At 38.5% G+C, this 20,510-nt stretch overlaps 1 protein-coding gene across 2 annotated transcripts; it reads left to right on the top strand.

Annotated features, from left to right (window-relative positions):
- The first annotated feature begins 1,374 nt into the window (after positions 1–1,374).
- Positions 1,375–19,640, top strand: LOC121950647 (neuroplastin-like). Of its 2 annotated transcripts, XM_042496719.1 has the most exons (9): positions 1,375–1,710; positions 10,173–10,520; positions 11,649–11,817; positions 12,828–12,922; positions 13,898–14,031; positions 14,758–15,031; positions 16,574–16,595; positions 18,471–18,547; positions 18,720–19,640. In XM_042496719.1, the coding sequence occupies exons 1-8, from the start codon at positions 1,620–1,622 to the stop codon at positions 18,529–18,531; spliced, it is 1,194 nt and encodes a 397-aa protein (XP_042352653.1). In that variant the 5' UTR covers positions 1,375–1,619; the 3' UTR covers positions 18,532–18,547; positions 18,720–19,640. The 2 variants fall into 2 exon arrangements, with proteins under 2 accessions (XP_042352653.1, XP_042352654.1); XM_042496720.1 differs by lacking the exon at positions 10,173–10,520 and having other exon boundaries at positions 1,376–1,710.
- The last annotated feature ends 870 nt before the right edge of the window (positions 19,641–20,510 follow it).

The raw sequence follows: 20,510 nt of genomic DNA, 5'->3' as shown, positions 1-20,510 counted from the left end.
ACAGAATCAGCACTGACAAAGGCACTAACCACAACATCATGTATGTGCCTTGCAGGATGTGGTAAAACATTTCCTGTAGCCTTTCTGTTTACCTGACATATTTCACATCCACATGTAACTCAATAAAGTAAAGCTCGCTTGGTGATAGCAAAAGTGAACAACAACAGCATTTTACAGTGTATGACAAAGAAGCAGATTTTTTTTAGGATTACACTTTATGTGAGATCTGGAAGGATTTCTAAAGTTAGACTTGTTAATGAGGATATTTAAGATATTACAGAGCAAGAAAATAAAAAGTAAAAACTATCTAAAATATACTATGACAGGAATAAAATACATGAATAAAAGTTTCAGTGCAGTGTAAGAAATGAATAAATATTTGATAAAATAAAAGGCTGCGGCTAATTTGAAAAGAAAAGTCTTCAGCCCTGCAGACTTAACTGCAGCTTATTACTGCTATTAGAGGAGGAACCACACCCACAGAACCACTTGTCCTGGTTTGCTGCCACAGAATGGTTGCTTGGTTGTTATTATTAGATAATAAATAATTCCTTCTATGCATTTTCCACATTTTCAACAACCATATCCTGTAAGTCCCTCATCAATGAGTGGCCTATGACATGATGCAAATCCCAATGACATTAACCACTGACCACAAAGTAAGCTACATTTAGGTTACTTTACCAGCTCCATTTAGTTAAGGAGCACGGTTACACAGTGTTGTAGGCGTGAGGCTGCCATTAGGCCTAGTTTAAAGGGAAATAGGATTAAAAGTCTACTTAAAGCCACAGGTCCTGTTGAGGTCAGGGCTTAGTCATCCTGAGAGACTGCTTGACCCACGGCACAGTTTCAGGCCTGTTGCAATTTTTAAGACATGGATACCATTTGTTATGGCTTTCAACTATGTTACAAAAAACATACAAAAAAATGACAGAAATTGTTTGACTTTTTCAGATACATAAATATAAAAAAGTTATATTAGTTTATTAAATACAAATGTACTTTTTAAAAATATTAATTTTCCATTAAAAACATTGTTGGCCCCAGTGCAACCGCACTGCCTGCACTGTCTTTATTTGCTCATGACCACAAAGTTTGAAGAACAACTTCCAAATTCACCAGCGCGTGAAATCTGCAATAATTCCGCTCAAAAGTCAACGAAACTCAACCACATAAGTTAATACGGCTACAAACAATTTTCAGAGATGTTTTACATTGATAAGTGACAACGGTAAAACCTGGCTGATTAAACAATAACGTCCATTTTGTCTGTTGTTTCCATATTTCTGCTCCACTCTCCAACAGGACGGCGTCTCTGATGTATCCGTTTGTCTCTGTGCTCCTATAAGATCTCGCGGGATTTAAGATTAAAGGGGTGGTTAAGAAGAAAAAAAGGTGGTTCCCTTGCTGCACCGGGCTGACAGCAGCACAGCGGAGAGCCGCACAGGTAGCTAGCAGCAGCGCCGGAGGCTCCCGTTAGTCTACCTAGCGACACTTCCCTCTCTGCGTGATACGACGGGAGTGTGCGGAGCCTCGGCGAATCCAGCCCGCATCATCATACCCCGCTCAGGTCACCTTAGAGCTCGCCTACCGGCATTTTCCATCTCCCGTCTCCGAAGATGATACCTGGCAAACGAAGAGCTGCAGTCATGTCCCTCTCGGTGGCGATATTTGGAGCCCTGATGCTGCAGTCCGTCTCTTCCCAGAACGGTAGGAAACGAGCTCTCCTGGCAGAAAATACATGGCGGTTATCTCACAATATGACGAAATTGCGGGTATTGCGGTGGGGTTGTCGCCTGCATTTCTGCAGCGGGGGTATTTTTAATGAATAATTTTAAAGACGTGTCTTTTTAAGAGCGCTATCCATCACGAATGTCTCCCAAGCAGCCCAAGACTCTTTAGATAATCCCTTAACGTGACATTAACAGAAACATCCCAGTCGACTGAATTGCTTTTTTTTTTTTATTGGCTTTGAAATGAATTGTTAATAAATCATTAAAGAGCTGTGTTTGTTGGGCTGAAGTGGGCCACACGGAGGCCTGTGCGATGTCCCTTAAAATGTCCTTTGAAGTGAGGAGCTGCATGCACGCGCCGTGCGCTCAGCAAGGACAAGTTCTGCTCATTATCTTTGGGAACAGGAGAAGGTGCATAAGGGAAATGGTGTCACGCTGAACTTCAAAATCTGTCATGCTTTCCTCAAGAGATGAACACACGCACAGCCAGCATGCTGTCACGCTCGGGTCTGCTCAGGTATGTCAGGATATGGCTCAGGAATTCAGTATCCAGCAGCTCCTCTCTTGCAGGGTGAGATCATTCCCTGCATCAGTCCAGCTCCCTGTTACAGAGCATCACATGTATGTAATTAGATGTAGGACCTCAGAAGTGCTGGAAATAGCACCAGTCCATTTTGCTGCATGCTTCTATTTTTAGAGCAGAGATGCTGCACTGGGAACCATGGCTTTAATGTCCTCTTGCAACAGTGAATCTGTTAACTCTTCGTACTGCACTGCAGAATGGCATTGATTTTGTCAGCACGGTGCTACTTGTCCAATTGACCCCGCTGCTCATAAATCTCACCCCCCACCAAACAGTTTAGGGCAATGTAAACTAGCCTGGGCTCAGTATTTGGAGGTGGCAGTGTGCAGTGTGGCTTTTTATCCCTTCTGCAAGCATCATGTGAGAATGAGTGAGAATTTATTCATCCCTGGCCTTCCCTGGAGTTGATCATGTGTAGGAATGCATTACACATCTGCTCCTATACAGCACACCCACTCATTACATCTTCAATCAGCACGCCAGCAGATAAAACTCTGCTTAAATCTAATGGCTTCTTATCTGACTGACTGCTAGAAAGTGTAATTTTTTCCTCATCTTTGCGTGTTTTCAAAACGTCTGGATGGTTTGCACAATAATACACCAAATATTGTAAGTATAATATACCATTAGCTGATGTTAATGTGAGATATTAACGCACACAGCAGCCAACCACATCATAGAAGCCTTTTGTATCTACTAATGGCTGCTCACATTTGAAGCTATTCCCGCCGAGGTTCCCAAAGGATGTGTGTTTGATCTAAAGTGATCTTTTACCAACAAGGCTGTTTTAACAGTATAGTTCAAACCACATTTTTTGGTTTCTCATTTTTCATGCAGTAGCCACAAAAATGGCTAAATACGAAGGTCACAGTTAATGAACTCGTCTGAATTGCAGAGGATTTTGTTGCTCCAGTAATGAATTTAGTGCAATCAGTAAGTATTTAGAAATGATCAGTCTTGGGTTCATATGATCGTAGCAGTGTTGAGATTTTCATTAGTACTCAGGCCAGGGTGCAGTTATCCTGACAAAACAACCTGCCAGAGCGATTATTCACCTTCGGATCAGGATCACTTCTATTTTCATTTTCAACGTTAAACTGATATGTTAACAAATCCCAGAATGAGAATACATATTGATTTCAGTCCCAGATTTAATCCTTATTAATACAGTTGATCAACCTGTATATTTGCTGGCAATTTGTGAATGATCAAATAGTGAAATTTTTAACATGTGTTGTCAGTGAGTGTGTGAAAATAAAGCGTACAGTACATTTTAAAACAACTTATTAACATAAAGCTCATCAAGTGACATGTATAATACACAACAGACATCAGCAAGCCTGAAATGTGAAGTTCCTATCTGTGTAGCCTGCAGAATAGGGCTACAGATATTGATTATTTGAATTATTGATTAATCTGATTACAGTTCTCTCAATTTGTTGATTAATTGTTTGGTCAACACGATGTCAGAAAAAAAGCTGAAACTAGGGAATCTGAGGCATTTGAAATACTTAAATGATTATCAAAACTTTTGCAAAACACTATTTTTTCAATTGATTAATTGATTAGTTGTTTTAGTTCTGATTTACATTTCTGTAAAATTTAACATCAAAGGGGCAAGGGCATCCTAACTAGGAAGTATTGTTGACTTTCCTTATTGGATCCAAAATATTAATTTTTTCTTTAATCATTTTAGAGACTCAGTTTGTAAGAGTAAAAACTGTAAATTCAAATGATGAAGCACATTAAAAATCGGATGACAGCAAAGTAATATTTTAATTTTTGTATTTTATTTATTTATTTAGCAGCACATAAAACTGCATAAGATCCAGATGATTTAAAAAGAGGTCAAAAAAACAGCAGCCTGTACACTGTACCTCCCCTCAAGTTAAGGAGAACTTTTTTCTTAGATGGAGAAAAAAAAAATCATGTTTAAGAAATCACTTTTATTTTCTGGAAACATCAGATTGCAGTAGTTTGATCTGATTGATATTTGTTTATACAATGTAAATAAAAAAGATTAAAATCAATAGATTGTAATGAGCGACAACCTGTACAACAAACTCAATGAATAGATTCTCAGAAACAGCAAAAATGAGATCTTAAATGAAATGAAATGGTCAGAGGAATACACTAAATGCACTAAATGTCAGTAATGTAAGTCACTCAAGTAATAATACATCAATACATTCACTTTAAAACCAGCACGTAAATATAATATGTGCTTTCTGTTGCTTTTTCTAATCTCCAGTCATCTCTGTCCGCTTCTGATAGAATATTAATTTGTCATCCAGTTAGCTACTCAGTATGTGTTGCTACAGTTTTGGTACATTACCTGGGACAGAGGCCAGATTCACTTTATATTACACCGGTTTGAAGAAATTCATCAGAAGATACAGAGAAAGTATCTGCAAGGAAAGACTCATGACTATTCCAGGCCATCTGTTGTCAGGTTGTACTGTCAGATTTACCATTTGAATAATGAGCCAGAAATTAGCATCAGTTTAAACTCAAGTTGGTCTCCAGTAATAAATGAAGAGCGTAGTGATGAGAGATTTAAATTTCTGGTTTAAGCATCATATTAACCATCTTCTCAGTTTAGAGGAGCCACATGGCTAAAGGCAGATTTTGGTTAATCCTCACTGACACATCAAAGTTTCTGATTGGAGAAAAGAGCTAAAAACCTTCTATGATGATGCAATGCAGTGATTGTCTCTAGCTTAGAATACATTTTCTGAAATTAACAAAGCATTATAAAGTCATTTTTAGAGCTGAAACAGTTTGCCAAATAATCACTGAGTAGATCAGAAGAAAAACATTTGCCAACTATTTTGATAATCAATAATCATCAAAGTTAGTTATCAAGCTCTAATTCTCTGGTTTCAGCATCTCCAGTATGAATATTTATTGTTTTGGCATTTTTAGGTCATTGTAGAGTGAATATTTTTATTGATGGTCAGACAAAATAAGACACTTGAAGATGTCACCTTGGATTCTGGGTAACTGTGATTGGCATTTTTTCAAATTGTAATTTTCTGATTTTAAAACAACAAAAACAATAATAGATTATCGTCAAAAAGGTAAAGGTATTTATTAGGGGTGTATCAATACATCAGTCTGGATCAATATACAGATTTACTGATCAACAATTTAATATTATTGATGCAAATTGAAAACATCAATATTGTTATCTATAAGATATATCTTTATTTTAAAATTCCCATGGTGCTAGCTGCCTAGCACCAGGCAGACTGTGGCGAGAAGCCAAGAAAAAGAGAATATGGATATTTCCTGGTATCACCTCAGATTAGTGCAGGCCACTGAACTGAATCAAATAGAATCTGTATCATGACAGACTTTGTGATATCAAGAAATATCATGTCGTCCAAAGAATCGATCTATCATATTCTGTTGAAACTTGTAATTTACTAACTCTCGTGTTCATAAAACACAACTGATAAACCAGGCAGTTTCAATTTGTTTTTTTCTAAATATTAAACACGCTTTTCCACATATTCATCCAAAAAAACCAACAAAATCCAGTGTACAACATGGAAAAAGAAACACAAAACTATGAAGATAGACAGATGCTTTACAGACATTTAAACTTTAACAGGAATTGGAAACAAACTGTAAACAAAGATTTTTATAAATCAAAGTGTGAGCGTGTGCACAAATTTGGCAATACTAATGTAAACAATGAAAATAAATTAAAGGTATTAACAGCATTAGAGGGCAACATAAAACAACTGTCTCTTCTTAAGATCACACATTTAACAGATAAATTGATCATGAAAGGCATCAGTTGGTTTCAGTTCAGCACATTCAAAGGTTTAGAATAAATGGACAACTGTAGAATAATCAGGATGATCTAAAAATAAAGAGCACAGTGCAGCTTTTTATAGTTCTTAGATCGACCACATGAGACACACAGAACAGCGTGCCAAAACTGAACTAACAATCAACTTGACATGAGTGATGTCATTTAGAAATGTACAGCACAGTGCGACTGCCTCAGCACTTTTTACTCATCTGGACTATCCGAGGTGGCAGGATCTGTCTCTCAGCAGTTCTGTGTTAAGAGCTGAAGTGTTGCTTTTTGTTTTCAGTCCCAGTCATTTACACTCACTTTATTAGCTAAAACTAATGCAGCCTAATGCAGCAGTCCTGCAATAAATCCTACCTTCATAATTTCAAGTTCTATATGAAAACCACAAATAAAATTAGCGGCACTTTGTGTTTGCAAAAATATGCAAAATAATAGCCAATACCTCACATGTGAAAACCATATCAAATGAGCAGTAACACTGAAGATAGCCTGTCTTTTGCATTGCTTGCTCAAGTGTCTGTGTGTCACTGTCGATAAGGACAAGAGACCAGTAGCATCACTGGGTATGCCTGCTGCACGCCCACTCTGTAAACAAGAGAATAGCAAAACAAACCCCTGATGCATGCTGTGCTCGCATCTGGGAGATACTGACTTTACTTTATGCTGGGTACCAGGTACCATTTAAAGTGAGCGCAGTGATCAAGCCAGGGTGTCTGCAAGTCTGTCTTAAATTCAATTTTATAAATATTAAGCCATATAAGTAATAGCTAGTCTTAAATTTGAATTTCTGGGGTCGTTATTACCGCAAACATTTTGTCTAATTTCATTTATCTGTCTTATTTTTGCCGAAATGCTTGAAAGCCCACATTTCTGATGTTGCAAATCTGTAAACCTACCACTAAACCACACACTGTCTTTTTATTTTCACTTCGATGTTGGCAAAATGTAGACGGACCTAACAGAACTAGCCGCAACTAAAACCGCCTGTTGTTTCGCCTCTCGACCAAAAGGTAGCACTTAAACACACAGTAAAGACTTAAACAGATGGCCGAACAGCACGTTTGTGTTGCGCCTGTGTGAGAGGAAATAACTCTGTATCAGCAGAGGGCAGTAGTCTGTAATTGTTATTCAAAAAGGGACACTGGAAGACCGTTGTGACACTAGTTAGCACATTAATAACACAATCCAATAATGAAAGCACCAAGCATATTTACCATGCGCCAGTGAACAGCAACAAAAACCATCAAGATGATCAGATCGATGATCAGAGATGTCTCTGCTATAGAGCTCAATGGCTTAAAACAAAATTTTACCTTTTATAACAAGTTTGTTTCGATCTCACTCCCTCTTGACCTTAGCTGTTTGTTTACTTTCTTCACTTTGGTTTCTCTTCTCGTGAGCTGAGCTGAACTGCCAATCACAGTGATTTCATTCACCGACGGGCTTTGCTGTCTCCAATGGCGATTAAACATGCTGAATCGGCTGAAAAAAAGAAAACCAAGGGCCGACAGTGCGGGACACACCGCAGGGACTAGGACACTCACCATCAGCCTAACATTGACCGACAGCTTGGTGTGTCAGGGTTGTTAAAGTTGGTGAAAAATTATTTTTAAAAGATCTTAAAAAGCATAAAATAAAGGTATCTGTGACCTGTAGACACCCTGACATATAATAACTGAAATTTGAAATGATGATACTAACTAAACTGATAAGCTTTTTTATCCCTAGTTCGGTTTTTGTTTTGCAGATGTGTTGATTCTTCTACATGCTTCTTTCAGAGGCTGCAGTGATTGTGTTGAATTGTGGCAGGTGTCTCTACTATTTTGTCCACTCCATTTATGTCAGTGAGGTTCGTCAAAACAACAGAGACTTCAGTCAGCATAATGCAATACAATCCAACATAAAAATCTTCATGGAGGTAGGATTTATTGCAGGACTGTTGTATTAGTTTTAGCTTGGTGTACCTAATAAACTGTCAGCTGAGTGTATGTGTCTGTTTGTGCCTGCAGTAAATGTGCTGGTGCTGATGAACCAGTTGTGGGCTTTGCAGCAGGGTTATGATGTCAGCTTGACAAAAAAACAAACATGTCTGTGCGTCTTGTGATGATCTGCCTGGTCCGGCTGGCCGTCTCTTCCTCTTCCCACTTTGTTGCCGTAGAGTGCTTCTATGGAAACGGAGGGGGTCTATCACCATGCGCCCACACACTCCCCAGAGACCTAGAGCTGCAGTTTCTATAAATCTCCTCTCAATCTCATGTGCTCTACACAGTGCCTATAGACCATGCTTATGACTACAGCCCCCCTCCACCACCCCCGAACTCCTCCTCCTCCTCCAATCTGTGCAGCCGTAATCAATTGTTTCACTTTTATTGAATTAATCTCAGAGAGAGAGAGACATTTCAGTCCTGTAAAATTAACAGTGCACATTTTGCCTGGTGTCTGTGTCCCATTATTGAATGATTATATAAACAAGCACTAATGATGTTTTCATTATATACCGAAAAAGACAAGGTCAGTTGGAGGACTTTTGGATGTGAGTGCCATGTGAGCCTGGCACAAATCTATACGATGTCATTAATTGGACAAAATAAAGTGAGAGCAGCCTCGCAAAGACTTCCCAGGAGAATTGAATGAAAGCTTTCTAGGATAAGCAGCAGTAATGACTAAGGCAGAACTGAGGTCATCTCTTTCTCTTACCAAAAATGTTGGCCTGACCATTCCCAACAGATTGTTTCATGTTGATTTCACTGAGTTGTGTGTCACAAAGAAGTTATTCTGCAAAAAATGGCCAAAATTTTCATAATGTTGGCCATTTTTCCAATTTTATGATTTTCTTTTTTAACCCTTAGGGACTGTTTGGCACATTTTTCATGCTTTTCATTCTTCATTTTTTTGATGATTTTGGCTGTGTTGGCAAACATTTTGGCAAGCTTTTGTATTTTGGTTTTATCTTGGAATTTGCAGTTCAGCTCCTACAATAAGTCTAAAATACACTCTGTAAACATAATCGTTACAGTCATACTGATAAGTGCAAAAACTGCCCCTCAGAAACCTCATTTAAACTGGAATTTCTGATCCCACAGCCATCAAAGCATGAAAACATACATTATATTATTTCTGGGTGTCATTCTGGGCTTTTGCCTTCGAATTTGTAATTTTTACTATTTTCCACTTAATGTCATTTTTACCATTTTTGGCATAAGGAGAAGATTCATGCTATTTCCACTAAAAAAATTCTGAAATTTAACAAATATTTGATATTTATGATTAGGACTGATGTTGGTTAAAAATATGACTCCATGAAAGTAGAAAATAATATCAATGTATAATATTTTTTTAAGCTTGGATTTTAAAAGCACATTATTGTGTGCATCTCTGTGTGTTCTGATCTGCTCCAATTGGCAGCGATGAAAATATGCCCGAGCTGACGTCCTAGTTTTTTTGTCTTTTTTCTAATTTTTCTCATCATGATGCAATGATGCCACAAAATACCATATGTCTCCATCCAAGCAGTGCTTGATCATCATTCAAAATTTTTAGATTCAGTTACAATGACCCTTAAATGATGAAAACAATATTCTGTTACAGACTTATTCAATGGCCTATTTTCAGTAGGTTTTTCCCACGTTAAAAAAATCCTGAATATATGTGTAGATATTGGTGGAAAAGGTGTATATAGTGAACTGAATATTGTTGAGTTTGGAACTGTTGGTCAGCCAAAAAAAAAGAAAATTGTGGACATGAGCCTGGACTTTCATTAATAATGAACGCAATCATTAACGGCAGCTTTTTATACATTTTCTTCTTTCTTTGTTTACTTAAATAACCTTTGTTTCATTTTACGATAATTTGTCTGTCAGTGTCTGTTTGATTACTTTATTTATGTTTTTTCTGTTTGTTTTTCTTTTTCTGATTCCCTTTTAACTTACCTTGTTATTTTCTTGCCTTTCCATCCGCCACCTGTTTTCCTTCTTTTGGGGGAGGGGCTTATCTCTGGACATGCTGCCCCCTAAATCTCCACCGCCAGCTGGCTTTGTCAAATCACCTTTTTCTGAGACTAAACTCACTGGCGACACCTTTGAGCTGTACTGTGACGTGGTGGGAAACCCCACCCCAGAAATCCAGTGGTGGTACTCTGAGATCAACCGAGGCGACTCCTTCAGGCAGCTGTGGGACGGCGCCCGTAAGCGGCGAGTGTCCATCAATACAGCTTATGGCTCCAACGCCGTGAGCGTGTTGGGTGTCTCTCATCTCACATTGGATGATGCTGGGACCTACGAATGCAGAGCGAGCAATGACCCGCGACGTAACGACCTGCACCAAAATCCAGCCACCACCTGGATCCGTGCTCAGGCCACTATATCGGTGCTGCAGAGTGAGTGGTCACTGTAGAGGAAACACCCCCCTCCTCCTCTATTAGCAACCAAATGTAACACTTCCTGTGTGATTCAGCCTCCCTCAAACCTCTCCAGAGGACCTCTAGCTTCCTTCGTAGGTGCCATCCTCCCCTGCAGACTTAGTAAATGAAGAAAAATACCAAAAACTAGTCATTATACACTTTTACTAGCAAAGTTGAGTATTTTATATTGTGCTCATCCCTCGGTCCTTCAACCTGAGCCCCATTAAGCCTAATCTCCCTATCTTTATTTTCCTCTCTGGTTTGTTTTTCTTTCCCTGTAGCTCTCATCTTTTCATTTCCCTGAACTCTATGCCATAAGATTCAGTTTCCTTCTTTGTTTTGATTATTATTATTTAATCTGTTTTTTTTCCTTTTCCTTAAATGTTGATTTTTGCAGACTGACTTCACACGCAAACACCAATATTTTCCTTGACCTTGTTTCTGAATCTTTTGAATTATAACAGTTGTTTGTTGTTTTTTCAAGCAGCAGCAAACAATCAGCATGTAATTATTTTCTAAAAAGTATAATCCGTTTGGTACAGATGTTTCTTTCTGCACAAACAATCCTGAAATACACAGAACACAGATAGAAACCACTTGTGGCTACTGAACTTCAGTGTTGAAGAAATGTTTCTGTCGCTATCAAATGTCTGGTCATTACGGTAATCTTGTTTACATTTTTGTTGATCACATAGCAAATGAACCTTGGGAACTGTAGTTGGCTTCTCTACTAACGTTTTTATGTACGGAGGCTTGTAGCTTAACTTTTATTTAAGCAGCAGATATTTCCCATTGCAGTTAGCCATCTCTTGTACTGATGATTCAGCCGAGGGAGTTTTGAGCCTTGGAAGTGCTCCCACTTCCCAGTCACCAAACAACACAGAAAATGACTTCTACTTAAGGAACCCTAAATGCCCAAAATAATTCCTCCCACTTCAGGACTCTGTTCCTGTGCTATGTTGTATAAGTGTGTATAAAGTGTGTTTGGCTGTGGTGTCCGCCTGAATCCTTTGTGCGTTGTTGTTTACATCCTCCAACAGTCCCTCACCCACGGGTAACAGCAAGCATCACTTCTGTCGTAGCTGATCCGTGTCTTTCTTACAGAACCGTCAATCGTCGCCTCCGAACACACCACACTTCCTGTGGAAGGCGACTCGTACACACTGCAGTGCAACCTGACCAGCGCCCACAGTGCACACCAGGAGAGCTACTGGATGAAGAACGGGGAGGAGATCCCTGAAACACGCAGCCCAAATAGGAACACTGAGTACAAGTAGGAGTCACAGCAAAACCTCATATAATTGCTTGTGTAAAGGCCCAGACACACCATACCGACATCAAAGAACTAGCAACGACGAAAGCCAACTGATGCGTCACCTCACGTCACCTGTGTCTCGGCCAAAAAGTTGTGCATGAACACACCACAAAGGCTACAACCGACGGCCAACCAGTGCATACGTTTGCACCTGCGTGAGAGGAAATAACTCTCCATACCAGTAGGTGGAAGTACTCTGTAATCGTCATTCAAAAAGCAAAAATGGAGGACTGTCATTATGTTAGTTAGACAGTTAGCCCACACAGTTGTCGTTTGGACATGGTTTGGGTATGAAAGGTCAGACACAGAAGTAGGGAAATATACAAAGCTTGTTCCACGTGCGATGCATAATATGACTATCACGACCATCTTTTTTTTTAGCCACTGGCATGAGACTCGCTTTGGTGTTTTGTTTTTCCCTCTCTTACGGTTTTCTGCCTCTCACGGACACACAAAAAAAGCAGCAACAAAAACATCAACACTTCAGCCCGAAATGAGCCGTGTCAAAGTACAATAGGTTATTAAACTTTATAATAACTTTATTTTATGGCAGTAGCTACTTTATTTGTAACTCTAACTACAGTTCATTTAACAATTTTGTATTTTAGTAGTTTACAGTAGTTTAAAGGAGATTTTCAAAATATCAAGATATATATTGTGTATTGCGATAAAGTCTAAAAATATCGGGATATTATTTTAAAGCCATATTGCCCAGCCCTACTGCAAATCATTCACCAATCGGCTATGATGAGCTCTGCAGTCTGCGACACCCAAGACATTGATTTAATATGCTGAATTGACTGAAAAAAAGGCAACGAGGGCCAATGGTGAAAGACACACTGCAGTGACTTAAACGCTCACCAACAGCCTAATATTAACCAACAGCCGACTGTCGGCTTGGTGTGTCATGGCCTTAAAACTCAAGAGTTTAGCAGTGAGTTCACGTGAGGTGTGTTTCTGCTCTTCAGGCTGACCAAACCAAGAGGAGATGATGCCGGAGTCTACATGTGTGTCTACACCTTCAAGACGACTCCTCCAGCAAATGCCACCATCGAAGTTAAATGTAGGTGTTGATTTGTGAGCTGCGGGCGTTTTTTTTTGTCAGTTTCAAGGCCACATCAGAGATGTCACCAATAAAAATGGCCTGAATGGCCTTGAGCATTAGCAGCTCTGTCATGTGAGGACCTGTGATTTCAAATGGCTCTGCAGGCTGCTCATGGGGCAGCCGGCGCCCTTGACACCTCCATCTAACCAATGCCCGGCTCAGTGGCAGCAGATGGTGTCTTGTTTGTCTGATGGCAAGGGATTATGTCTCAACGGTAAAATCTGGTCGGCCTTTTCTGCCGTCACACTACAGAGGAAAATTGGATTTGGTTTGCTGTTATTTTACGGGACATTTCTTGTCATGCTTTTACAGCCAGGCAGATTTATAATATACAGAATACACAGAATAATACAGGCAGCTTGATGTTACATGTTCCTGATAGATACGATGAAATGCTATGAGTTAAATATTTGATGTTGAAGTTTTACTCAGAAGATTGTCAGACCTCCCTGTCTTTTACTCCCTGCTCATGACTAGAAGACTTCGATAGAATTACCTTTTAATTGTGGATTAGTTGAATACCACTGTGTCTGTGTTTTTAGTCTTTACTTGTGAGTTTTCCTCTTTTATATTTCCCTACTTGTTGCAGCCTTGTTTGCTGCATTATTTCCCCCTGCAGCTGTTTTGAAGCCAGTTATATTTAGCATATACTGACTCTAGAATGTGCTTTGTGCATTGTGCTTGATAAGTGCTCTATGAATAAATAATTACTTTTATTATTTTTTATGATTTGAACAAAGTGAAGCAGCTCTCTTTTGCACAAGTAGTGTTTACTTAACTAATATTTAAAAGATAGATGCATTAAAAAAGCACATTGCTACGACTTGAGAATAAGTAGATGAGAAGCCTAAATTGACAAGCATTTTAACATCTTATTTTTGTAGATTTCTTGAATGGTAAAATTGTTCTTTATTATTTTATATTTTATTTTAGCTGCTCCTGAGATCATAGGCCACAAGCGCAGTGAGAATAAGAACGAGGGCCAGCGTGCCATTCTTTACTGTAAGTCTACGGGCTATCCTCACCCCATCTGGACCTGGCGCAAGTACGACAACGGCATGCATCGGGTATGTGATATTAATGTACACCATCTGGCTACTTTATTAAGTACACATGTACAATTTAATGCAGTCAGTACAAATTGTACATTTAAAAAAAGATAATAATGTTTGTTTTTTGTTAAAGCCTTCAGAGAGGTATCCATTCAACTGTGTGTTTATTATTGAGGTTATAGTTGGTGGTGTTGTTGTGCTGGACTGCATTGTAGTGAAATGTGTTTTTAGTATTCTTCCTGTATGTAAATGGGATGGGCAAAAATTTTGAAACACCTCTCAGAACTTCTCCAAACTACAACCTCAATAATACTTAAATGAACACTTTGCTTACAGTATTGGTGTTTAGCCAGTCATTTAATAAATGAGTGAACATGCTTCTAACTACCTCAGCATTCTTTAATGCTTATTTAGTGTTTGTTCGCAAAACCATACTTATACTGAGTTACTGTGAATATTCAAGCTCGAAATGCAATTTATTATTAACCACATTTATGGCCACATGATTACATCAAAAAACAAATCTGCACAATGCAGCTGTTTCAGAGTGAGAAAGCCGTACAGTTTTGCGCAGGATGTGCAAAAATATTCATCAGGGGTTGGTAAAAGTTTGCAGGATAGCAAATATGTGCAATGTGCAGAGATAATAGTCTAAGATGTGTGTTAATGTAAAAAAAAAAGCAGCTCTGTTCAACAGAACCACCGTCAACCCTCAACACTTTTTCCTTCCACCTCTGACAGGAAATCGACAACTCAAGCGGTCGCTTCTTCATCAACAGCAGAGACAACTACACCGAGCTCCACATCGCCAACCTGGACATTAATTTAGATCCAGGCGAGTACCACTGCAATGCCACCAACATGCTCGGCACCCGCGATGAGAAGATCGTGCTGAGGGTCCGCAGCCACTTGGCTCCCTTATGGCCTCTGCTGGGGGTTTTGGCTGAGATCATCATCCTGGTCATCATCATCGTCGTTTATGAGAAGCGCAAGAAGCCCGAGGATTTACAAGACGGTGAGTCACCATCGGTGGCGCTCAGAGCTGTTTTATTATTCCACTGTTTTTAATATATTTGAGGAGAAACTGGTTATACTGTTCATTTCAAACCCTGTCAGTGTGGTGTGCGACGAGGCGACCGCAATAGGACGCACGCTTTGTTTTTTTTGGTTTAAGTTATTCCTCCGCCAGAGACACCAACAGAGTCACCTGACACTGAGCTCTGCCTGATTCCAGTAATTCAGTCTGGCGAGGTTGACCCAACAGGCAGACACTGTTGCAGGAGGTCGCACCTTGTCAGGACAATTTTATGCATTTAATATTCATGAGAAATATGATACTGCAGTGTTGCGGAGGTGGACAGTTTCAATTATTAACAGATTCCCAAGGACCTTGTGCTGTCCCCAAGCTGCTGCAAGCTTAACCACCAGACACATAATTTAGCTACACAACCTGCATGTGCCACTAATACTACCGAGTACTTTATTTTCAAGAGTCTAGCTATATCATAAATTATGCATTAATGGTATTTGGGCGACCTTTTCCTCTCTAACAGAATTTTGATGTTGTCACATGCTGATCAGACGCAACGTGAAGTGAATGACTGACAGCTTGGAGCTGCGACAGTCTGTCAGTCAGTGACACAGGAATATACTGTCATTACGGTTCATTATGTTTAAATCACCTCGAGAATCCTCACAGGACGTAGATTGCGTGAATAAAAACAGCAAATTCTTGCATGAAATGTTAATACTTCCTATTTTACTGAGATTAGCTTTGGCTGTAGAATATTTTAACAGACTGTTGTAATATCTCCCATCCTCCCCTTTTCCCCAAATTGCATAACCTTAACCATGTTCGTGGTAAGTGTGAGACTTAGCATGCTTCATGAATTTTAATAAGCACTCATTTTCTTCCAGTTCACAGCACAAGAATACACATTTCTGCCTCTCCTTAACATTAGTGTCGAGTGCAAAAATCTTACATCTTACAAACAAACAGTAACTTCACTTTTTGGCATCAAATTGCAGCAATGAGACGGCATGCAAGTCACTGCACAGAATTTAAAATATTTTGTGTTTATTAATCATTTCCCCTGTTGCTGTGTCCCATTGCTTCAGTGACTTTATTACCCTCAGTAGAGCGCTGATATTTTATTCTCACTAATCTCTTTGAACAGCTGTTCTTTGAGAGCGATGCCTGTCTGTGCATGACAACAGTATATTTTTATATTTTGAAATTTTGCTTGTATGTAATTGTTTTAATGTGGTGTTTTGCTGTGTGTTTTGTGAGAGACCTAATGACGTGGTTTTTCCTGCAGCATGACAGCCTGTCGTTTACTATTTTGTTGCTTCATCTAGGCTGCATTTCCATCCCATAACACAGTGTGCACGTGCAGTATAAAACATAAAAACTGTGTCAGTCACAGCTATTGTCCTCAATACTTCATGCTTTCTGTAAAAAGAAAAAAAAAACGCCACTTCATCAACGTTTGCAACTTCCTTGCGATGATTTTATTTCTTGGTCTTCATTTCTCCATATTTTCCCTTGTTGCCTCAGATGATGACCCAGCAGGTCCCGTGTAAGTACAAAATTTTTTACCTTAAATAACTTTCCTCTGTAAAGCTTAATCATGTGTGCTTTGTTGTAGCTTATTATGGTGTATCCCCTCCTGACTGTCTTTAGAGCTCAGTGAACAGTACACCCCAGAACTGGGTCACATATGACCGGGAGCATCATGCGGACATGTTTTTGCTGCAGTCAGATAAATCACAGGAAAATATTATCAGTCAAGTACGGACATTTTTATGCCTTCAGTGTAAGAAAATACTGATACACTTGAGTATTGCAATATTATATTTTGTGATACTTGATCAATTCTCAAAATCACTATCTTTTAATTTTAATTATAAATTTAGATGCACAGATTCAGGGCAGCGGTTCATTTTTGTGTAGTTTAAACCTCTTGATAGCAGTGTTTTAATCTATCTTCAGCCATTTGCTTCTTCCACTACAACATAACAGCAAAGTGCCAGCGTGTTACAGGGACTGTGACAAATACAAATGTAGCTTCCACTGTTGTGATTGCACAAAAACTAAGCTTTTTTACTCAGATTAAATGCATATAGTGTTAAAGTGTTTCTTAAAATTAGATTTTCATAAAATGACAATATATTGTCTTGCTTACAGTATTGCAATGTATTGTAATGTAACACGTATCAAATTGACAGATTCTTGCCAACACAAAGCCTTAGTCAACGAAAAGTTACCATCTAAATTGTCGTGTTTATGGAAGCCCTGCCCATGATGCTCTAAGACTAAACATTCATAAGCAGTATGCAAACATTTAAAAATACAAGCACACTATAATGCAGCTGAAAGCAGGAGTAAGTATTGTTAAAAGGATCTGTATGTGACATTATGAGCATTAATATAGCAGCAAGCAGCTGTTAGCTGTGTAAAGATATAATGGAGTAATGGCGTCCCGAGTAGAGAATGAAGTTAAGCTACTTCTGTTTATGTTGTAAACTGAGCTTCTCTGTTTTTTGTTTTGCTGCTGGTCTGCATGTTAGTGCATTTTAGTCCTTGACGCTGCTTTGTACTGCTCTCATACAGCAGTTACTGCTGATATCGATGATATGTTGCAGAAATGAAGCTCCCTGGTTAACTCAGTTGGCTCTGTCCATGCTGCTAGCTGCCAGCTCAATATTATTACAACTAAATTATAGTGTGTTGCAGTATAAACCATTTATTAAATGATTGTACACTGCTTTGATATTTTAATGTGTAAAAATGTATAACTGAACTCAGGTACTCCTTCACAGTGAATGGTAGAATTTGTGTTCATGTTTAATTGTTTGTGTAGCTGTTTAGTGTACACTAGAGCTACAACTAAGTACTGTTTTGGTATCGATTAAAGAAGCATTACACCAATCATTTTCTCCACATATCAGAAATTATGCTAAATTTTGACCACTGGTTGGCAGTGTTGACCCGAGAAATTTCCTTTACAGGGGTGACCTCTTGGGGCCACTGAAAATCTTGCAATGGACCTTTTTTACAGCAGATATTTTGACAAGTCATATTGGGAAAAGTGTTTTGGTTTTTTTTTGTTTTTGTTTTTTTTACGAAGATGAGTCGACATTTCTGCTGTGAAAAAACTCTATTGTAACTGGGCAGCAGTGGTCCCCCTGACCACGAATTGGTGGCGCCACTGCTACTTGGCAAAGTTTAAAAAGATGACTTAAAATTGTTAAGCTATTCTAATTGCTGACCAAAAGTATCTCATTTGTAGTGACATGAAATAGAGAAATGTAATTGTTTGTGTTTTCATTTGATAAATGGCTACAATAATTTAACAGGTATTTTAATTGTAGTCAAATAATTTTACTGTCTTTAGTGTACACACATTTAACTTGGGGTATGCCCTTAATGTGTTGTTTTCTTCCTGCTTAAGGAAAACTAATTCAACCAACAACCACAAAGACAAGAATCTGCGCCAGAGGAATACAAACTGAGCAGTCTGTCTGCTAAGTAAGTATTCAATTATTAAGAAGAAAGCCTGATGATGAATATGTATGACAAGCCTGTGGCTACAAATTACAAGATGATCCACCATATGATCTTATCACTGAACGCTGTTGTCAACCAAAATAAGACTGCTGTCAGACGGGACTAATGAGTCGATTGTTCTCTTTCTTTGCAGGTTTCATTACACATGTATTGACCATATGAAGGTAAACAAGAAGGGAATCCATACCAGTTGTTAATAGGATGTATCTTCCATTATGAGTATGGTTATGGAGGAGTTCAATGAGGCATGCCTTATGATTTTATTGTGTGAGGGTGCGAATATGGAATTGTTAACATTATAACCATTGTTGCTGCATGCGGTTGTTGATAATTTTTTTTTTCCCTCTTATCCACTAATTTAACATTTTTACTACTTCTTAAATAATGCATGCAAGATGTTGACCTTCTGTTTGATACAGAAATGGCTTTTTCTTTTTGCTCTTTTCTCTGAGAGTGGCTTCATTTAGATGATCTGTGCCGTGCGTTCTAGAGGAAAAACAAAACTCGGCAATGTAAAAGAAAACGCCACCGTGATCTGGTATGACAGCTGTGTACAGTTTTATCATTCCACTGCATACCATTTTATCTGAAAATATTTATTACATTTTAAGGGCTTTGCAACGTCCCTCTAAATTTGTTTAAGATTTAATTTACTGTATGTACTGTATGTATTAAATCACTATAACTATGTATCAGATCACCATTAATATAAAGACTATTCATATGATATGATGCACTTAAATGTTGAGGATAATGACAATGTGTATAAACCTACTTTAGGAAAACTGTACTAATCATTCTAACATATTGTTTTATAATTGTGTGTATTGTACAGCATGGCTATTATCCTATGCAATTATTATCCATATCAATATATTGAAAATCACTGCAGCTTTTGATTTCTCTGTGACAAAGCTTTAAACTAGTAGGATCACCGTAGAGCGTCGACGGCATACTACACGGCTGCATGAATTCTCCAGCTGACGTGGGAGGCGGTGAAAGAAGCCCACGTCAGGACTGACACGTGTGAAGCAACTCCAAGATCCCCCGACTCATTTTTAAGAATAAATATCTCAAAAAAGAAAAGTCTGTTGAGTTGGTTTCTTTGTGAAACTCAGGAGATATTGAGTTGCACCTTTAATGATGCACATAGGCCTCCCCATGAAGATGTAGGAAAAGTAGAGCACGTTGAAAACAGCACCATCTAGTGACAATAAAGCGACTCACAGCAGACATGTTGAACATGATGATGAACTTCACATCAAAAGAACAAGGACCAGCAAACCTTGATGTATAGAAATACTCTTTCATTGCACAAAAATCCCAGAAATTTGCTACAAAACACACCAGTTCAAACTTAAGTCTTCTTTGAACAATACATATTTGTTATGTTGGTTCATTCTAGGTTTTTGGAGTTCTTTTAATATCTGGTCATGAATAACAAACAAACTTTGAATCAGTCTGTGGGGTCATTTACAATTTAGCAATGAGCATTGGTCAAACAACAAAATATTCTAAAACCAGACCCCTAATTACAAGAGTATAGCACCATATTTAATCATACAAGATCATTAACTCTTTCAATTGTTTCTTTTCAGTGTTTTTATTTATAAGATCCAGTTCGGATGTGAAATGAAGGAAAATGTGAGATTGTAAAGATAAAGCTATCTTTCTGGTTAGGATTATTGAGGTGGAGATGAAAAATTGTTCTACATTACCATTGACAAAGGCTACTATCGAGGACACTGAGGTCATGCCTTTGGCGTCTGGGGGTTTCTGGCACTTCACCTACTTTAAGGATGTATATAGAGGTTTTATGTACTATTGTACCTTGTCAAGGAACATGGGGTTTTAAAACATCCTTGGTTTAGTGTTTATCATCTACCATTGGAAAAAAAGTATTGAGTATTTATGATTGATCCAG

The sequence above is a fragment of the Plectropomus leopardus genome, chromosome 11 (assembly GCF_008729295.1).
Source record: "Plectropomus leopardus isolate mb chromosome 11, YSFRI_Pleo_2.0, whole genome shotgun sequence".
Taxonomy (NCBI): Eukaryota; Metazoa; Chordata; class Actinopteri; order Perciformes; family Serranidae; genus Plectropomus; species Plectropomus leopardus.
Note: the sequence above shows the minus strand (reverse complement) of the source record. Positions and strands in the feature narration are given on the sequence as shown.

Coding starts and splice junctions, on each gene's coding strand:
- LOC121950647 (XM_042496719.1), top strand. CDS start 1,620: ATGATACCTGGCAAACGAAGAGCTGCAGTCATGTCCCTCTCGGTGGCG. Junction 11,818..12,827: donor AATAGGAACACTGAGTACAA/GTAGGAGTCACA, acceptor TCTGCTCTTCAG/GCTGACCAAACCAAGAGGAG. Junction 12,923..13,897: donor TGCCACCATCGAAGTTAAAT/GTAGGTGTTGAT, acceptor ATTTTATTTTAG/CTGCTCCTGAGATCATAGGC.